General features: G+C 41.7%; 1 protein-coding gene across 2 annotated transcripts in view; it reads left to right on the top strand.

The window, feature by feature from the left end:
• Window positions 1-2,533: 2,533 nt before the first annotated feature.
• The window catches only part of CLSPN (claspin), a 29,799-nt gene continuing 13,715 nt past the window's right edge, over window positions 2,534-18,617 (top strand). The window contains exons 1-9 of one of the 2 annotated variants that reach the window (XM_004678786.2): window positions 2,534-2,629; window positions 4,899-5,004; window positions 5,472-5,920; window positions 6,772-6,934; window positions 7,564-7,661; window positions 7,994-8,066; window positions 9,376-9,484; window positions 9,668-10,248; window positions 16,723-16,914. In XM_004678786.2, the coding sequence (XP_004678843.1) occupies window positions 2,606-2,629; window positions 4,899-5,004; window positions 5,472-5,920; window positions 6,772-6,934; window positions 7,564-7,661; window positions 7,994-8,066; window positions 9,376-9,484; window positions 9,668-10,248; window positions 16,723-16,914 (1,795 nt within the window). In that variant the 5' untranslated portion in view covers window positions 2,534-2,605. The remainder of the gene's footprint in view (window positions 2,630-4,898; window positions 5,005-5,471; window positions 5,921-6,771; window positions 6,935-7,563; window positions 7,662-7,993; window positions 8,067-9,375; window positions 9,485-9,667; window positions 10,249-16,722; window positions 16,915-18,617) is intronic. The other variant, XM_004678787.2, reaches the window with a different exon arrangement.

The raw sequence follows: 18,617 nt of genomic DNA, 5'->3' as shown, positions 1-18,617 counted from the left end.
CACTTGATTTTATATTGATTTTCTGCGATATAGTAATAGGTCCTACTAGTGAAAATGTCTTCTAACTAAACAACCAGGTTTACTGTGTCAGCCTAGCTAGTCCCGCAACGTAACATTCCTCCAGGTGCTCTGCCAATTAAAGCTATTTGAGAATCACGATTTGATCTGAAGCTTTCTGGTTACAAACAAGAAAAACAAGCCTTTGAGAAGCAAAACGACATTGCTAAATTCAAAGAGCCACCTACAGGACAGGTTCCAGTTCATCCTTCTGTAAAATGAACTCTAGGTCTTTCCCTTAGTGCTTCCCATCAACTTCATAAAAAGGGTTGGATGTTGTTTAACCCTGAAGGGTAAGGAACAGAAGGACCAAGGGTAATTCTGAGCTGGTGAGTGATGGGTTATTGGCATCACTCACCAAAGTTGAGACTATAGGTCACTAATTCCAAATACAGACTCCCTTTACCTTCCTTGACCCAAGTGAATAAATAGGTAGAATGAGTGGTTTCCCTTCCTAGCTCTCTCTCCTTCTGCCCATTGTTCTAAGCAGTGCCATTTTAGCATCTGTGGTAACTAAAGAGGTGCTCTTCAAAGAGAGGAACAAGCTGATCAGTTCTGAAAATGCTAATATCTCTTATTCACTTCCAAGGTCGTTTAAGAAGAATAAAATAGTTGTCAAGTTGCTGAATTAATTCATTTAACAAATATTGATTGATTTCCCTACCATGAGTCAGGAATGTTCTAAATTCTTAGTTCTCAAGGTGTGGTCTCAATACCAGCAGCATTAGCATCACCTGGGAACTTGTTTAGAATTGCAAATTCTTGGTCTTCACATCTGACAGAATGAGTCAGAAACTCTGGAAGTGGGATTCAACAATCTGTGCTTTCACCAGCCCTTCAGATCATTCTGATGCTTGCTTAGGTTAGAGAATGACTATTCCAGATAGTGAGAATATGTTGTTAAAGAAAATACAATGCTTATCCTTTTGGAGTAACAATACCCAAGTAGACATTTCAGGCAGCGATAAATGTTTTCTGGAAAACAAGAACAGGGGAAGGAGGGAGATTGTAGAGGGGACTCAGCAGGATCTTTCTGAGGTTTGAGTTAGACTGAGCAAGGTGGGAATATTGGCTTTACCAGTAACTAGCCTTGTAAGACCTAATTTCCTTGTTGACTAAAATGGAGATAGTAATATGACTTACCTTACACAATTACTCTGAAGATTAAATACGACAATGTTGGCAAAATTCTTGCAACTGTTTCTGTCACAAGGTAAGCCCCCATAAATATTAGCCCGTCAAGGAAGAGTGCTATAAGATGCACATTTGGGAAGCATCGATGTGAAAATTAATAGTAAAGTGAATGAATAATGTCTAAGATGATGGATGATGCGGTCCTGTTGCTGGGGACAGAAGTGGGTTGAGAAGTGGTAAAGAGATGAGGAAGTGAAAATGAGAGAGAACTTTTGTCTGAAACTTGCCAACGCTGGGAACTTGGAAGAGAAGGCCAGGAGATAGGGTGATTAATCACCCTGGAGATTCCCAGGGTATGGGACTTCTAATGCTAAAACCAGAAAAGTACTAGGAAAATGGGGGGTGAGGGGCGAGGGAGTAGCGCACCTACCAGTGGCTAGGATTGCAGGGAGTAAGAGGGGGTAGTAAATATTGTGACCTTTCTTTCCTGATCTCCTTCTTAAAGTCACCTTGTAAAGTGCCTTTCAGTACTTTGACCTAAAGAGAAATCAGAGGGCAAAGGAACTTGGGTGATGTAGTTGGGAGAAGTCAACCTTGCCTGGACTGAGGAGGATAAGAAAAGACTGGACCCAGAAGGGGAAAACAGAACCGGGTGCAGTGACAAAGCTGGATCGTAATGGTCTGGGATTAGTCTGACTCTAGAGCTTTCTTTCTTTTGCCTTGCCAAAGGTAAAAGGTCCTCTGTGAGTTGGACGGGTGGGCATTTTCTGTCATCTTGAACTAATCTAAAGAAGATTATAAAGGTTACCCAAAAATACTCTTAAGACAGTTTACAAATCTTTTCTCTGTTCGGTGGTGTGTCACGTACAAGAAGGAACAGGTGGTGTCTAACTGCTCTGGGAATGGAGAAAATCCTGGGGTGAGGGGTGGGGGTGGGAAGAGGGCTGCAAATTCAAATACCGGACTTCCCGGCTCACTTCCCGCCAGGAGGCCTTCCTCATTTAAACTGCGCTTGATCGGCGTTTTGTCAAGCGATAGCGAAGGTCAAAAATCAAAGAAATGGTCAGGTACCGTCTTCCAAGGCCCGAAGGCCCTATCATCCCACAGCCAGGACGCCTCCAAGTTCCCCCAGGCTCAGTTGACAAGGGGAGCCGCAACCCGCCAACCCCACCCAGATTACATTTAGAGGGCTGGGCGGAGGCACTTCGTGATTGGAAGACAGGCGTGGGGGGCGTGGCCTCACGTAGGAGCCCTTCTCCGGATTGGTGCACATCATCGGGGGTGGGGCCTACCCGCTGGCTGGGCGCGAAAGCTCGAACGCACTGCCGGGGTAGACGGCGGGAGCAGCTACGCCTGGACTGGAGGAACCCGAGCCCAGCTTGCTTCTGAGTAGAGCTCTGAGAAGGCCGCAGCCATGACGGGCGAGGTAGCTTCTGAGGTGAGTTGATGCAAGTGCCGCCAGCCTGGGCTGCGGGGCCCGGCACCAAGGGATGGGTAGGGGCTGGGGTCTGCCGCGCCGAGCGGCGGTGGGCCTGGAGGACTACAGCTCCCGGTGTGCCCCGCGCGGCTCGGCCTCCATGTCAGAGGTGGGGGTCAAGGGGCTGCCCCGGTGATCCCAAGGCTGGCGACCCCTCAGTCCTGACCGGGCGCGGGCATCCAGCGTCTTCGTCACCTCCCCCGCCGGCCGCCCGGGCCCCACTCCGCAGCCTCGCCCGCCCTCGCATTTGGCGCGTTTCCTGGCGCGGGAGCTCTTTTTACAGAACCCCGAAATGTTAAGAAGGCCCAGATCGAATGCGGCCACTAGCTTGCGGGGCCGGTTCTCCAGATAGCGGGGATCCTAAGAGCTCAAAATTGAGTCTAGAAGAGGCCTTTGGGTATTCTTGCGAGGCCCGGGGAGCGGAAGTGACAGTCTCAGACCCTCCTCTCGCTCCTGGGAAATTGGCATGAAACAGCTGAATGCTTTTCTGCGACTGGGACTAGGGTGAGATAGTCACCTTGAGAGTATAATTTCAAGGGGTGCGCGAAAATCAGCGATCAAGAAAGTGATAGCGAATAAAATACCAAACTTCTAAACAGGCAAGATCTGACCCTGCCTTGCATGACTCAGCCTCACTTTACACTAACCCTGGTTATGATTCCAGTAATAGCACACAGTTGACTCCCAGTAGCCATAATGTGCCCATTTTATTGATTAAGGAAATATATTTATGCATAAAGAACCGGGGTACAGGCGAGAGGTGTGAAAGCGATGAGAGGATTCACCAGAGACAGAGTTGGGAGAAGAACAGACTGACTGAAACACACTGCTGAGGGGAGCAGCAGGCGGGTCAGGAGAGGTCTGCTGAGTGGTGTGGGTCAGCTCCCTGGCCGGGAATCAAACTTGTGCTGCAGTGGCCATGGATGGCTTCATAGTGCTGTTGTCCCACCAGGGAGGGCCCCTATTTTATTGATTTAAAAAAAAAATAGTACAATAAGTTCTTATTTTGATTACTGATTATTGAGACCTTACACCTGGCCCTGCATTTTGAACATTGCTGGTACTCTACTGCAAATTGTCTAAAATGGGGATTAAGAGCATCAGAGTATCCAGCTGTGTGGCTCCCTGTGTTCAATTTCCTCATCCACAAAACATGACTAAGGTCTTACTGCTTTGGATTGTTAGGAGACTCATCTGCACGTGGTGATCTTCATTGGTTACTCAGCGCATGTTATCTTTGGTTATTATTTTAATAATTGTCCCAAAAATTTAAATCAATTGAATAATTGTTGGAGAAACCATTCAGGTGAGACCTTGTGCTGTATTATTATTATAGATGTTAATAGTTACCTCTTATTAATAATTTGTTTAAACGACCTACGAACACCAAGGAGGTAGGAGACCAGGTGTCTAGGGTCAGCTTGGTCACTAACTGGTCAGGTCAGCTAACACCCTCCTCAAGTAGTTTTACCTATGACTTTTAAAGTGTTTTTATTTTGAAAATTTCAAGCATATTCAATTGTGGAAAGACTGATATAATGAACTTAACTTCAACAATTATATCACACCAATCTCATTTCATTTATATCCTCACCCACACCATCCCTCCTTGGCTTATTTGCAAGCAAATTCCAGGCATTATTTCATCTGCAAGCACTTCATTAAGCATCTCTAAAAGACAAGGGCTTTCTAAAGATAATTATATTATTGCCACACCTAAAAAAATTTAGAATTAATGCTTACTATGAAGTAACTAGCAGTCACTGTTTAGATTTCTTTGACTTATACCTATATTTTCAGTTTAAATCAGGACCAAACAAAGTCTACATGTTTCAGTTGTTGGTAGGTATAGGTTCCCCCTCCCTCTTTGTTTTCCTTGCAATTGTTAAAGAAATCATAATTTGGCCTCTAGAGTTTCCCACATTGGGATTATTTAACAGGCCATTTGGATACACTGAGAAGTAGTTCTCACAGAAGAAGCACAATAAGTCTTGCTTCTTTTCTTTCTTTATCATTACTCAAATAAAGGCGCTGGTGCTATTGTATCCTTTGAAGTTGGACAATGAATTTTGGGTTTTGTTTTTCCAGTGATCTGTAATGTCAATCCTTCATTGGGCAATTGTGTTAGTCTTTTTCCTTATTTCAGTCTGATGATCAATTTATGTATCATTATGTATATAGAACTTTTTGTCACCTGCTGATTAATTTAAAATATGTTCTCATTTTCTAGGCTCACCTAGAAATCAATTATCCAAAACTTATTTCAGAAGAAGCAGATAGTCCTTCAGACAGTGGGCAGGGCAGCTGTGAAACAACTGGGCCCTTGAGTGAAAGAGGTTTGTAATATCCAGTACATTTATTTTTAGGAATGGAATGTGGGAACGTGAGCTACAACTGAATTGGATTAAATGCCCAATCTTAGGGTTTGTACCCTTTTGAAAGTCATTTCCATTATGTTATTGAGTGTATAAAAATGTCTAGAAGCTACCACATTGCCTGATTGAATGCATTCATTCTATAATAAAAGGGTTTTTAGCACCTGCCAGAAGGATTAGAACAACTTTACACATTGTAAATACATGTAATTACAGTTCTCAGTAAGAGACATTTTTCCAGGGAAAAATGTTTTTCAAAATGTATTTTTAGACTTGCTTTGCTACAATCAGTTCTTAATAGTGTTACATAATTTCACAAGGTGATAAATCCCTTGGATAACTGAGTATATTTTTCAGGAGTAGTGAGGCTAGGAGGAAGGCCATATGACACCAAACCTCTTTTAAAAACAAAAACTTGTTTCCCCCAGATTCAGATGAAGACATATTTGTGAGTAAGAAATTGAAAAGCAGGAAGGTGCTACAAGACAGTGATTCTGAAAAAGAGGACACAAATGCGTCTCCACAGAAAACTACCTATGACAGTGTCGAGGAGGAAAATAAAGAGAATTTATATGCTGTCAAAAAAGGAAAAGTCAGAAGGATTTACAAAACTCTGGTGGACAGTGATGAGAGTGACCTTGAAGAATCATTACATACAAAAAGTCTTGAAAGCCAGGTGACACCTTGCTTAGAACTAGGTCTCCCATCTGAAAATACAGTGCACTTTACAGTTGACAGAAAGACCTCAAAAAACCCCATACGTGATAAAGGAGGAACTGCAGAAAAAGCTAAAGTAAAATCAAAGAGAAGAATTGAGAAAGAGGAGAGAAAGATGGCAAAAATTAGGCGACTGAAAAAGAAGGAAATGAAAAATGAGGTACATTTTAAAAACAATTTGCAACTTCTAAGCTAGATTAACATTTTGGAAAGTTGCTTTTAGTTCTTAAGATTGTTTCTGCACTCAGTATTGCTTTGAATTGATAGTTTTGCATGGCAAATAATGGTGTGTGTGATTTCAAAGTTGTTTTCATTCTCCATTTTGGATATGCTTCCAAGTAAATGGGATTTTGATTGTGAGCACATTGAATAGTTCTTTGCTGCTTCTGAGAGGAGGAAAATTCACTTCTTGAGGTGGATTTCTCATGCATTTATCAGTTAAAAGTCATATCTTTTTTTTGCTAGCTAGGAAGACTATCTTTAAGTCTTATAAACCAGTTGCTTGATAAATATTTAATTGGACATTTCAAAAAAATATTTACCATTAAGTAACCATAGTCTGGATTTCAAAAGATTGTCTATGTGTTAGGAACCAATGAGAATATTCTAGAATACCATATACTTGTCTATTAATGCAACAGGATCTAAGTTCCATATGATGATGCGAAATGTTTACTTTTTTTTTTTTTAAAGATTTATTTATTTATTCATACAGAACTGGGGTACAGGCCAGAGGCTCAGGGGTGGTGAGAGGCTTCACCAGAGACAGAGTGGGGAGCAGAACAGGCAGATCGACGAAGTACACTGCTGAGGGGAGCAGCGGGCGGGTCAGGAGAGGTCTGGCTCGCCATGTGGTCTCCTCCAGGGCAGGCGGCAGGCGGGAATCGAACTCATGCGGAAGTGGCTTCAGATTCTCAGTGCTGCGCTCTAACCCGCTGCGCCACCAGGGAGGGCCACGAAATGTTTACTTTTTAAACGATTGGATTTTGCTTTTTCTTATGTATTATATAGGAAGACAATGTGAAACAACCATTTAATGACAGTGGCTGTCTTGTGGATAATGACCTTTTTGAAACTGGGTTAGAAGAGGAAAATAACTCTCCAGTGGAAGATGAAGAATCATTAGAGTCAATAAGGACAGCTGTGAAAAATAAAATGAAAAAGCGCAAGGCAAGTTAAGGTGGTTGCTGTAAGAGCTAAACAACTGTAGCTAATCTTTGCTTTATTTTTTGATTTACCATTGGGATGTTAATTTTTCTTATCTAAAGAAAAATGTGTCAATTGATTTAAGTTTTTCAGCTAATAATTTTGGAATCTTGTAGTGCAAATGATAGACATGCAGCCTTGTCTTGGAAACTAGTATTTTGAATGCCCTTACACGAATGTTAAAAAAAAGTTAAGATACTTTATTTTGTGTAAGAAGCAGGTAAAGAATGAGGCAGAAATGTAAATTTTATAATCTTGTGGCCCCTAATAAATGAACACACTGTAGTATTTCTGGAAGTGTACCACAGAGAAGAACCAGTCAAGGCATTGTTGTCTTAGGAAGATGACCTTCAGCCCCTTGGAAGGTATTGTTCTTCCTCAGGGCAAGAAATAACATCAAGGTAGGAAAAATGAGGGACCCAACTACACTTGGAGACAGCCATCTTGTTTTCCATGCATTGTAGGATAGTGTTTTTAAATTTTCTATTGATAATAATTGACTTACTATTAATGCAACATGACATTGAAGTATCAAAGTAATATTTGAGTAAGCAACATCTTCTTGCTTTAGTTTAATATTTGTGCACATTAGTCAAGTTGCTGATCTTCTCTTTTTGAAAAAGGAACTGTCTTTGGAAAATGGGATCCATTCCTGTGAAGAAGAAAATGAACTCTCAAAAGGCACCATGAGGAAGGTGAGGTGGGGCGCTACACAGTTGTCGGATTGATCTCTTTCCTCAAGAATTTGTGGCTTTCTCAGAGATAAATACTTTATCATATCTATCACGTTTTCCTGGTACCCAAAATAGTGCTTTGTACATAGCATGGATGCAAATATGAATTGAAATAATTCTATGAGACTTGTAAATATATGAGCTTCTTGAGTTTATATTGTTTTGAGCTTGATATACTATTCCCCTTCCACCTTTCCTTGCAGAGAGCAACACTTGAGAAATTATATCTGTCTTCCTGTGTAATAGCTTTAATGTAGTCTGATTTTTTTGTTTTTTGTTTTGTTTTCTCTAAGGAAAGAAAGGCAGCTAAATTAAGTAAGGAAGCTTTGAAAAAACTGCATAGTGAGACTCAGCGCCTTATTCGAGGTAATTCAGATGAATGCAATAGATTACAATATTTGTGTTTTTTAAAAAGATTTATTTGTGTAATAAATCATAATATTTGTAAGTTCAACATGTATGTTGGGGAATTTTTTTTAACACTCCTAATAATATGAATTGGATAATTTCAAGTTCAGTATTTAAAGATTTATTTATTTATTTATGCATTAAGAACTGAGGTATCGGCCAGAGGTGTGGGTGGCAGGAGGGTGAGAAGATTCACCAGAGACAGTGGGGAACAGAAAAGGTGGATTAACTGCAATACACTGCTGAGGGGTGAAGGGGATGAGACAGGAGAGGTCTGCTGCTTCATGTGGGTTAGCTCCCTGGCTGGGGATTGGGCAGTGGCTGCCAATAGCTTCATATAACTGATATTTAATCCATTGTGCCACCAGGGAGGCCCCAATAAGGGAGATTTTTTTTTTTTTAATTTTTTTAAAGATTTATTTATTTATTCATATAGAACTGGGGTACAGGCCAGAGGCTCAGGGGCGGTGAGAGGCTTCACCAGAGACAGAGCGGGGAGCAGAACAGGCAGATCAAGGAAGTACACTGCTGAGGGGAGCAGCGGGCGGGACAGGAGAGGTCTGCCACACCATGTGGTCACCTCCGGGGCAGGCGGGAATCGAACTCATGCGGAAGCGGCTTTAGATTCTGTGTTGGGCTTTAACCCGCTGCGCCACCAGGGAGGGCCAATAAGGGAGATTTTTAAGATTTATTTATGTGTACAGTGCTGGGCTATAAGCCAGAGGTGTAGGGGAAGCAGGTGAGAGGATTCACCAGAGAAAGAATGGGGAATAGAACAGGCAAATCTACCAAAATACACTGCTGAGGGGAGCAGCAGGTGAGACTGGAGAGGTCTGTTGCACCATATGGATCACTTCCATGGCTAGGTATCGAACTTGTGCTATAGGGGCTACAGATAGCTTCATCGAACTTGTGCTGCAGTGGCTGCAGATAGCTTCATAATGCTGTGCTTTAACCCATTGTGCCACTAGGGAGGCCCAGGAACTTTTAAAATATATAAATTCTTAGGCCTTATAGAAATTCTGAATCTCTTACAAAAATTCTGATTAAGTTAACTTAAATGGGGTACAGGAATCAGTATTTCTAAAAAACTTCTGAATCAGTTTGATATCACAGCTAAGTTTGAAAACCACTAGTTTTAGGGGAGTTCTTTTGTTTCCCATCTCTGGTGATGATGGCTTTGGTTTTACTTTTTCATTAATTGAATATGAAATGACATTTCAGTATATATTGTTTATGCATTTACTTGCTTTGTTCTATTTTGTAGAGTCTGCACTTAATCTTCCATATCATATGCCTGAGAATAAAACCATTCATGATTTCTTCAAACGAAAACCCCGGCCAACTTGCCAGGGAAATGCCATGGCACTATTAAAGTAAGAGCCTTTTCCCCTGTGATTATGATTTCTGTAAATAGTTTTGTAGCAAACATCAGGTGTAAAATGTTAGGATTCCTTACTCCCTTAAAACTGATTTGACTGATTCACTGTGTGCTAAGGGATGAGAATGTTTTACATTTAGGATAATTTTCAACTCCAGCTCATTTTTTCCTGTTCTAGGTCATCTAAATATCAGTCAAGCCATCACAAAGAAATAGACACTGCAAATCCAATGGAGGTGAATAATGACCCCCATAGCAAAGGTTCTGAGCAGACAGTAGGCACTGGATGTGAAATGGAAATCAGTACACTTTCTGTGGTGTCAAAGGAACCTCAGCTCACTACTGGATCGGATGAGTCTTGCAGTAAGGACTTAATTGGAGGTGAGGAGCTAGAAGACATTCAGGAGAAACAAAAGCAAAGTGATGTTGGACCTTCACCCGGGGACAGCTCAGTGGGACCACAGGAATCCAGCTTCCTTGGGAACAAGGACAGTGAGGACTGTCAGGCTGCCAGACTTGGGGCACCTCAACCTCATGCCCTAGAGGGAGAAGATGATCTGAGAAAAACCGAAGAAGCAGCTGAGAAGGTGGAAGAACCCAGACAACAAACTAAAGCAACAGCAGTTGGGCTGCCTGAGAAAGTGAAGAGGTTCACTGTGGATAGACTTAAGCAGTTGGGAGTAGATGTCTTCATTAAACCACGACTGGGTGCTGATGAAGATTCTTTTGTGGTACTTGAAGAACCTGAGACCAACAGAGGTAATCCTTTGAGTTTATGGGGAGTCTTTCCAGAGTGATTTATTCGGGCAATTTTTGTTCATTTGCAACTGGAGTACAGGGAACGCTAGATAACCACAATTGATGAACCAAATACAGGTAGAGAATCCCAGGTAGCTAGATTTATAGGGTATCAGAATGCTCTACTTGTTAAAAATGGAAATTTGTTGATTATACAGAAGAGGTATGTTGCTGTTGTGTTGTTATTATACATAGGAACTTATTTCTGCCTCTCCAACTGAAATTCTAAATTTTCATATGATTTTGTGTCAAATCTTATTAAGACATTTATAATAAAAGCTTTCAGTTTTACACAGTTAAACATTTTGGTTCAGTAAATTTTCTGAAAAACTGAATTTTTTTTCTCATTCTGAACAGATATTAAACTACTTTGTACATGCAAAATGCTGTAGGGCCTACTTAGAGAAATCTGACATTTATTGTATACTTAATCTACTTACACACTTTAGGGAAGATAAGAAGCGTGCAGATAAGAAAGTGGTAAGTGACATCTGCTGTAATAAAAATGTATTGCTGATAATTGGGGAAAAAATAATGTGAAGAAAAGGGAAAAGTAGTCTTTTCTGAAAGTAACATTTAGAAGTAACATTTAGAATAAAGTGCTTTGGGAGTTCAGAGGAAGGATAAGTTTCTTCTGATAGGTGATAAAAGAAAAGACTTGAAGAGTAGGTGGATATAGTTATTTATTCACTTTCTTCTCCTTTATTCTCTGAATAGGGATCTTCTTGTTCCCTACTCTATCCCCAGTGTTTCCAGAGTGGATGACTCATTGTAGGCAACCATATTTATTAAATGAACAAATGAATTATTCTTTAAAACAGAACTCAAGTATTACCACATTTTGTAAACTTCCTAACTCGTAGGTAGAATTGATTGTTGCCTCCTCTGCATCCAGGCAGTGTGGCGTGATAGTGTAGGCTCTGTAGCAAGGCCGAGCTTTGAATCTGGACTGCGCCACTTACACTATTTAACTGTGAGTGTGGTATTTGACCTCTACAAGCCATCTTTTTTAAAAAGTGAAGTTATAACTTGTTTACAGGGCTTAGTGAAGATTAGCTGAAACAATACAAGTAGGTAACATAAAGAAATACTTAGAGTGGCTGCTACTTCTTTATTAGAGAATGTATTTACATTAAGGCAGCTTATTGTTGGTAGGTGCTGGCTAGGCCAGAGTATCTGATGTGTGAAATATGCCCGGTGAGTCTTTGTTGATGGAATGGGTAGATTTTGTGGAAATACAGAGGAGATTCTTGGAAGGGACAAAAAGCCCTGCAGGGTGAGTCTGGGAAACTGTATTGTGATGAGAATTGGAGATAGAGTAGAAGACTAGATTAGCTTGGCTCTGTTAATAAGAACATTACAAGGAGCTCTTACCCAAAACTGGGATTTTCTTATATGGGACTGCAAATTCTCTGAGTGTTTCTGAATAAGAAATTTGGAATACTTACTAGACTTTACTAAATTTTGTTATATGGGACTAAAAGTTATCTAAACAGCCTCAAACTGAGAGACAGGAAAGGGAAGAAACTTTTCCCTGGTACTTACTGTATTAGACCATCTAGGTTCTTTATTAGCTGTTATTGTTGTTGTTTTTTAATTCTCATAGCCCCAGGAATTGTTTTGTGAATGACGAGACTAAGACTTAAAGAGGTTAAGTAATGCAATTACTTAATTGGGTAATTTTTTTCAACATTATACTTTACTTACACCGGGAACTAGCACATAGTAAGAGGCACTTATTTTAATGCAGATTATGTTTTCTTTTAGAAGTAATTCTTGACATGAAAGTTGAGACTTCAAAACAGTCTTTTCCATAATATTTGTGAAATTAGGGATGCCATTCATGTGTTGGTACAATAAACTTTCATTTAGCAAGTAAGATATAGTCCCTGTTCTTAAGAAATTAAAATCTAGAAGTAGTGACAGGCAAGCAGACAGATCATTATAATGCTGAATAAGTACTAGCGTGTGTTTGAACCTAGAGTTAGGACCTCATGGGGAACCTAGAGTTTGAGTACCTCATGGGGAGCCAAAGAAGCTTCTGAAAAGAGCTAATACTGTAGCTGAACTCTGAAGTTCAGTACAAGGTACCAAGGCAAAGAGGCAGCTGAGGGCTTTCTTGGATTGACAAACCTGCAGAAGATACAGAGACTAGGAAAGAAAAGGTTCTTGCTGACTGAAATGAAGATTGCATGGGGAGAGCCTCCTTGGTGGCCTAGGGTTAAGTCTCAGCACTATCACTGCTATGCCCTGAGTTCATTCCCTGACCCACATGGCACAGCAGACCTCTCCCAGATCACCAGCTGCCCCCCTTAGTAGTGTATTTTGGTCGACCCACCTGTTCTGTTCTCCAATTTGCTTCTGGTGAATCCTGTCATCCCCTGAATCTCTGGCCTATACTCCAGTTGTTTTTTTTCTTTTTCTTTTTTTAAAGATTATTTGTGCATACAGAACTGAGGTACAGGCCAGAGGTGTAGAGGGTGAGAGGATTCACCCAAGACAGAGTAGGGAGCAGAACAGGCAGATCGATGAAGTACACTGCAGGGGGGAGCAGCGAGCGGGTCAGGAGAGGTCTGTGACACCATGTGGGTCACCTCTGGGGCAGGCAGGGATGGAACTTATGCGGAAGTGGCTTTAGCTTCTCAGTTCAGTGCTTTAACCTGCTGCGCCACCAGGGAGGGCCCTTTTTTTTTCTTTTTAAACGAAGTATCACAGAGGGATCAGAGATCATATGGAGCTTTTAGATTATGCCAGAAAGTTAAACTTTAGCATATTAGTAGAGGACTATTGAGAGGTTTTTAGCAAGGTAAATGGCCATATGAGCTGCTCATTTAAGGAAGCTGAATATGGTGGCTGGTGTGGCGGACACTTTGGAAAGCTTTAAGTGCAAAAGCAGTAGGGAAGCTGTTTATCCTTATCCTCATGTAAAATAAGGTTTCCATGAGAAAATTCATGTAAGTCTAAGCTTTGTGGTGCCAGGAATATGTTTCAACTACTTCCTGCAATGCTTGAGGGAATAATCTCACCTCTAATTTCTCTATTTTCTGGATTAAGATCAACAGCAAGGAAAACAGTTCTAAAGCCATGTTAACAGAGCTGCAGCTAGAGCAGAGACTTTTCATTTAGAAAGGATTTGCAGGATGCGAGAGAAAGACTAAGGAGAGGATTTGGGCAGGGGTTTTTGGGTATGGAAGATGATACCAGAGTCATGTAATAAAGGGTAAGAACGGTGGGTGTTTCTATGGATTGGGGGATGATGAACTTTGAGGGGCCTGGCCTGGCATTTGTAGGAAAACAAAGGCACGTTTGGCATCACTATTTTAGGTCCTGAGTAATCTCCCCATTCATTTCTTTTACTCTTGAGGATAAGAGTTAAAGAGTAAATGCTGCCTATTTCCATTTTCTTTCCACCATCCTTTGCTTTGACGCTTACTAAGCCATATCTAAACTATAAAACAGGATGTAGACTTACAGCTTCTCTCCCTATTTTTTTTTTTGTTTGTAATATATTTTCCTTTGAAGTTGAAGTTATCTGCTAATGGTAGGGACTTGGGATTAAAAGGTTTCCTTCCAGATCTTTTTTTTCCCCCTAAGACTAGGGAAAGAAAAAACACTTCTAGATGCTGTCAATGAACAAGTGCATTTTAGAAAAAGAACCCAATTTGTTTCCTGGACATTTTATCATACAGGGGAAAGCACATGAAATAAAATCCAGCATCCCTTAAACCAAAGAACTTTCCTCTTTTTTTCCTTTCCTTTCTCTTTATAATTTTTAACTCTCTTATAACAGATTGCCCTGTGGCATGCCATGTTAAACAGTGAGTAATGATGGTGCCAGTAGAAGCTGAAAGGAGAAGGGAATTCTGAGTAACAGCAGTGATTAAGGGGAGGAGACTCTATTACCATCACTGCAGAGCTACTGCTTCCACTCTGTATTCCCATTTGTATATAAGTTGGGTGTGTGGTGCAAGGGTCACTTATACATGGATTTCCTTTCTTACTGTACTGATAAGAGGGTGGCCCCCAGGAAAAGGGGGCATTCCAGGTTCCCTGCCTCATTCAGTGGAGGGTGGAGCTGTGAGCAGGAAGGAGAAGCTGGCTAGGACACTGAAGGGGGAAGGAAGCAGGAGGCAGAGCCAGAAGGAGACCTGGAGAGGGTACAAGGGGCAGAAAGATTGTGAAAAAAGTGTTTGCTTCTTGGTCCTTGCCTGTTTGAAACAGATGTGGGTGAGAGAATTGTGGGGTGGTTAACTATGCCACTTTTTTTTTCTCATTAAACTTGCTATTTACTTTTTCTTGATTAACAAACACTGCTTGTATGAGTACATTAAGGCCATTTCCAATTCTTTCTGTAATTAGATTTTTTTTAAATAATATAGTTTATTTTTACATCATTTTGTGTCTTTTTCCATCTCAGTTGTAATCCCCATGGTCTTACCATCACCAAATCACTCATGTGCCATCACCATAGTCCAGTGCACTTCCCTCCCCACCACCATTTTTGATCCCATTCCACCCCCATAAAATGTCTCTGGTATATAGTTGTTCATTATTATTTTCTCCCCTGGTCCTTTATACTCCTGCTATGAGTGAAACCATCCAGTATTTTTCCTTTTCTTTCTGGCTTATTTCACTAAGCATGATCTTTTCCAGCTCCATCCATGTTGCTCTAAAAGTCATGAGTTTATCTTTTTTGATTGCTGAGTAATATTCCATTGTGTATATGTACCACTTTTTTTTTTAAGATTTATTTATTTATGCATACAGAACTGGGGTACAGGCCAGACGTGCAGGGAGAGTGAGAGGATTCACCAGAGACAGAGTGGGGAACAGAACAGGCAGATCCACTGCTGAGGGGAGAGGAGGGTGGGTCAGGAGAGGTCTGCCATGCCATGTGGATCACCTCTGGGACAGGTGGGGATCAAACTCTTGTGGAAGTGGCTTTAGCTTCTTAGTGCTGTGCTTTAACCTGCTGCGCCACCATGAAGGGCGCTGGACCACATCTTTTTAATCCAGTCATCTATTTTTGGGCATTTGGACTGTTTCCATGTCTTTCCAATTGTAATAAAGCAGCAATAAACATGGGGGTGTAGGTGCCTTTGAATCAGTGTTTTTGTGTCTTTTGGCTTTGCCACCTTTTATCTTGGTTTTGATTTTGCTTGTTTCCTCCCAGGCTTGTATGACTGCTTCTGACCCTTTAATATGCGTTCCCTTGGAATTGCTTTTGACATGTGGCAGGCTTTGGGCCTTGCTTTGGGCCGATCCTGTTTAGCTGGACAATTTTACCCATGAGGGGATGGATAACTTCAGATGCTTATAAGCATTTGAGAACTATATTCTTTGTCTTTTTTTTTTCTACACTAATTATATTCAAGTTTCTTTTCATTAAAGGTCTTACATGTTTTGTCTTGATGCAGATGGCAGAACTTATTTAGAACAAGCAGAGTTGGGTGTTTCGGGTGCCCCCTCACTGCCCTGTAACAATACTGGTGTAACAGTTTCACCGAAAAACAGCTTTATCAGTTCTATTGAGTTATATCACTAACTAGCTTGAATATCTTTCTTAAAATTGATTTTGTCCATATTCAGTAAGATTGCTGGTAAAGAGTATGATGTTCACAATAGGAAATTTTTATTTTTTATGTATTAATATTCAAAAGGGCGGGTTTATTATAAAAAGGGAAGGAAAATAAAGGAGTTTGCATAGACACAAGTGGGCAGAAAGCGCTGCCCCTGAACGGGACAGGTTTGTGGAAAAGAGGCCTGCCTGGTCATAGGCGACAGGAGAGCTGCTTCCACAATAGGGTTTTTAAAAGTAGACTGAAACCCATGAAAAATCAAGCACTTGAATAATTAAAAATCATGGTAATTTTTCTATCAATTGGATACATTTTAAAAAAGAAATGGGGGCCTCCCTGGTTAAATAAGAAGCCCTCCATAACCACTGCAGCATAAGTTCGATCCCTTTCCGGGGAGAGGACCTGCATTGCGCGGCAGACCTCTCCTGTCCCGCTTGTTGCTCCCCCGCTTGTTGCTCCCCCGCTTGTTGCTCCCCTCAGCAGTGTACTTCAGTTAGTCTGCCTGCTCTGCTCCCCACTCTGTCTCTGGTGAATCCTCTCACCCCCATACCTCTGGCCTATCCCCCAGTTCTTGTATGCATAAATAAATATTTTTTTTAAAAAAAGACATGTATCTATTTTGAAACTGAAGTTATAAATTTTTGCTCCCAAATTTTGAACTATATCAAGAAAGAACAATTGAAATAGTCCATTACTTTGGATTAGATGATAGGAATTTGGCATAGGTATTAGTAGCAAATGAGTTTTTGTTATGTCTGTGTAAATATTTTTCCCTTACCAGTTTGAGCTAAGAAACTTAGCTTCAGAATCTTAACTGGAGCCTTAAACTGACATACTGGTTGGTATTTGGGTTTAGAACTGGAAGCCTTGAAGCAGCGTTTCTGGAAGCATGCTAAACCAGCAGCAAAATCCAGGCCTCCTCAGAAGCTAAATGTGAACATCATCGTGAAAGATGTGGGCACTGATGGGAAGGAAGAACTAAAGACAGACGTGGTACCTGTGAATTTGGCAGCTGAAAACCTGGATGAAGCAAGCCACACAAAACCAGGTATATGAGTCCACTACTATATCTTCTAGCTTTATACTTTGTACTCTGGCTACTGAAAACCCTATAGTGAAGAGTTACAGAATCTTTTTCTTTGGAGATTTTGGAGATTGGATAACAGTACCTCTAACCTGTTTCTCATGTAGCATTGCTTAGAGGAGTGAAGTGGGTAAAATACCTTTTTCCCCTTTAAATAGCCTTTGTCTTATAAAAAAACAATAGGCAACCACTATAGGAAATTTGTAGAAAGAAAGAAAAACCTATAATTCTCTAGAGACAATGTCTATAACCATATTATGTACTTGTCCTTTTAAACTTTCTCCTTTGGGCCTCCCTGGTGGCGCAATAGGTTAAAGCACAGCAGTGTGAAGCTGTCACAGACACTGTAGCATGAGTTCAATCCCCAGCCAGGTGGGTGACCCACATGGCATGGCAGACTTCTCCTGACAGGCCCGCTGCCCCCCTCAGCAGTGTATTTCAGTAGATCTGCCTGTTCTGCTCCTCACTTTGTCTCTGGTGAATCCTCTTACCCTTATGTACCTCTGGCCTGTACCCCAGTTTTGTGTTTTGTATGTATAAATAAATCTTTAAAAATAAATAAACTTTCTTCTTTGGGTGGCCTAGAAGTTGCATTTCCGGCTATCACTGCTAAGGCCTTAGTTTGATCTCTAGCTGACCCACATGGCACATCAGACCTCTCCTGACCCACTCGCTGCTCCTCTCAGCAGTGTATTTCAGTAGATCTGCCTGTTCTGCTCCCTGCTCTGTCTCTGGTGAATCCTCTCACTCCCTGCATTTCTGGCCTGCACCTCAGTTATTGTATGCATAAGTAAGTAAAAGTATGAAACACTACTTAAAAAAACACCCTCTTTGTGTGTTTGTGTGTGTATATATATGCAGTGCTACAATACATTCTGCTTTATTACCTGCCTTATTAACAATGTGTTAGGGACAGTTCTTTTGTTCACACTTCCCTTTGAAAATGCAAGTAACATATCACATAGGGAGAGAAACTTTTCTTGTCCCTTTTTTCCCACCTCTACCCATATGGCGGCTGTCACCCTGGTTCATGTCACCATGGCCTCCAGTCCAGAGAATTCTGCTTTTCTTTTCATTATGGTACCTCCAGTGTCTCATGCCCCACACCACTGTCCACAGTATTATTGGTGGGACCACTCATGTTCACAGCCCTGTGATGACCTCGATTTGAGCCTCAAGATGTGTACATCTGGCCTTCACTAGGCATGTGGCCTTCAGCTAACTCCTCAGCATAGACCTGCCTCTCTGCCTTGCACAAGGCCCTCTGGGTTCTTCACCCAAGCCTCTGTTTGCGCTGTGTCCTCAGCTGTGCACTCAGCCCTTTACTGTGCCCGGTCCTCTTGTTTGCACCCGGCCCACGCCTGTGCGCCTGGCCCTCTGATTTGCACCTGATCCTCAGCTGTGTGTACAACAGTCTTCTCTGCACACGGCCCTCTGCTCTGCGCCCGGCCCTCTGCTCTGCACCTGGCCCTCTTCACCTGATCCTCAGCTGTGTGTCGGACCCTCTACTCTGCACCTGGCCCTCAGTTCTGCACCCAGCCCTCTACTCTGCACCTCATCCTCAGCTGTATATACAATAGTCAGCTAGCTCTGCACCCGGCCCTCTGCTCTGCACCCGGCCCTCTGCTCGGCACCCGGCCCTCTGCTCGGCACCCGGCCCTCTCCTC

The sequence above is a fragment of the Condylura cristata genome, unplaced genomic scaffold (assembly GCF_000260355.1).
Source record: "Condylura cristata isolate star-nosed mole 26May11 unplaced genomic scaffold, ConCri1.0 scaffold00008, whole genome shotgun sequence".
In the NCBI taxonomy this organism is placed as follows: Eukaryota; Metazoa; Chordata; class Mammalia; order Eulipotyphla; family Talpidae; genus Condylura; species Condylura cristata.
This window is presented reverse-complemented; position numbering and strand designations above follow the sequence as displayed.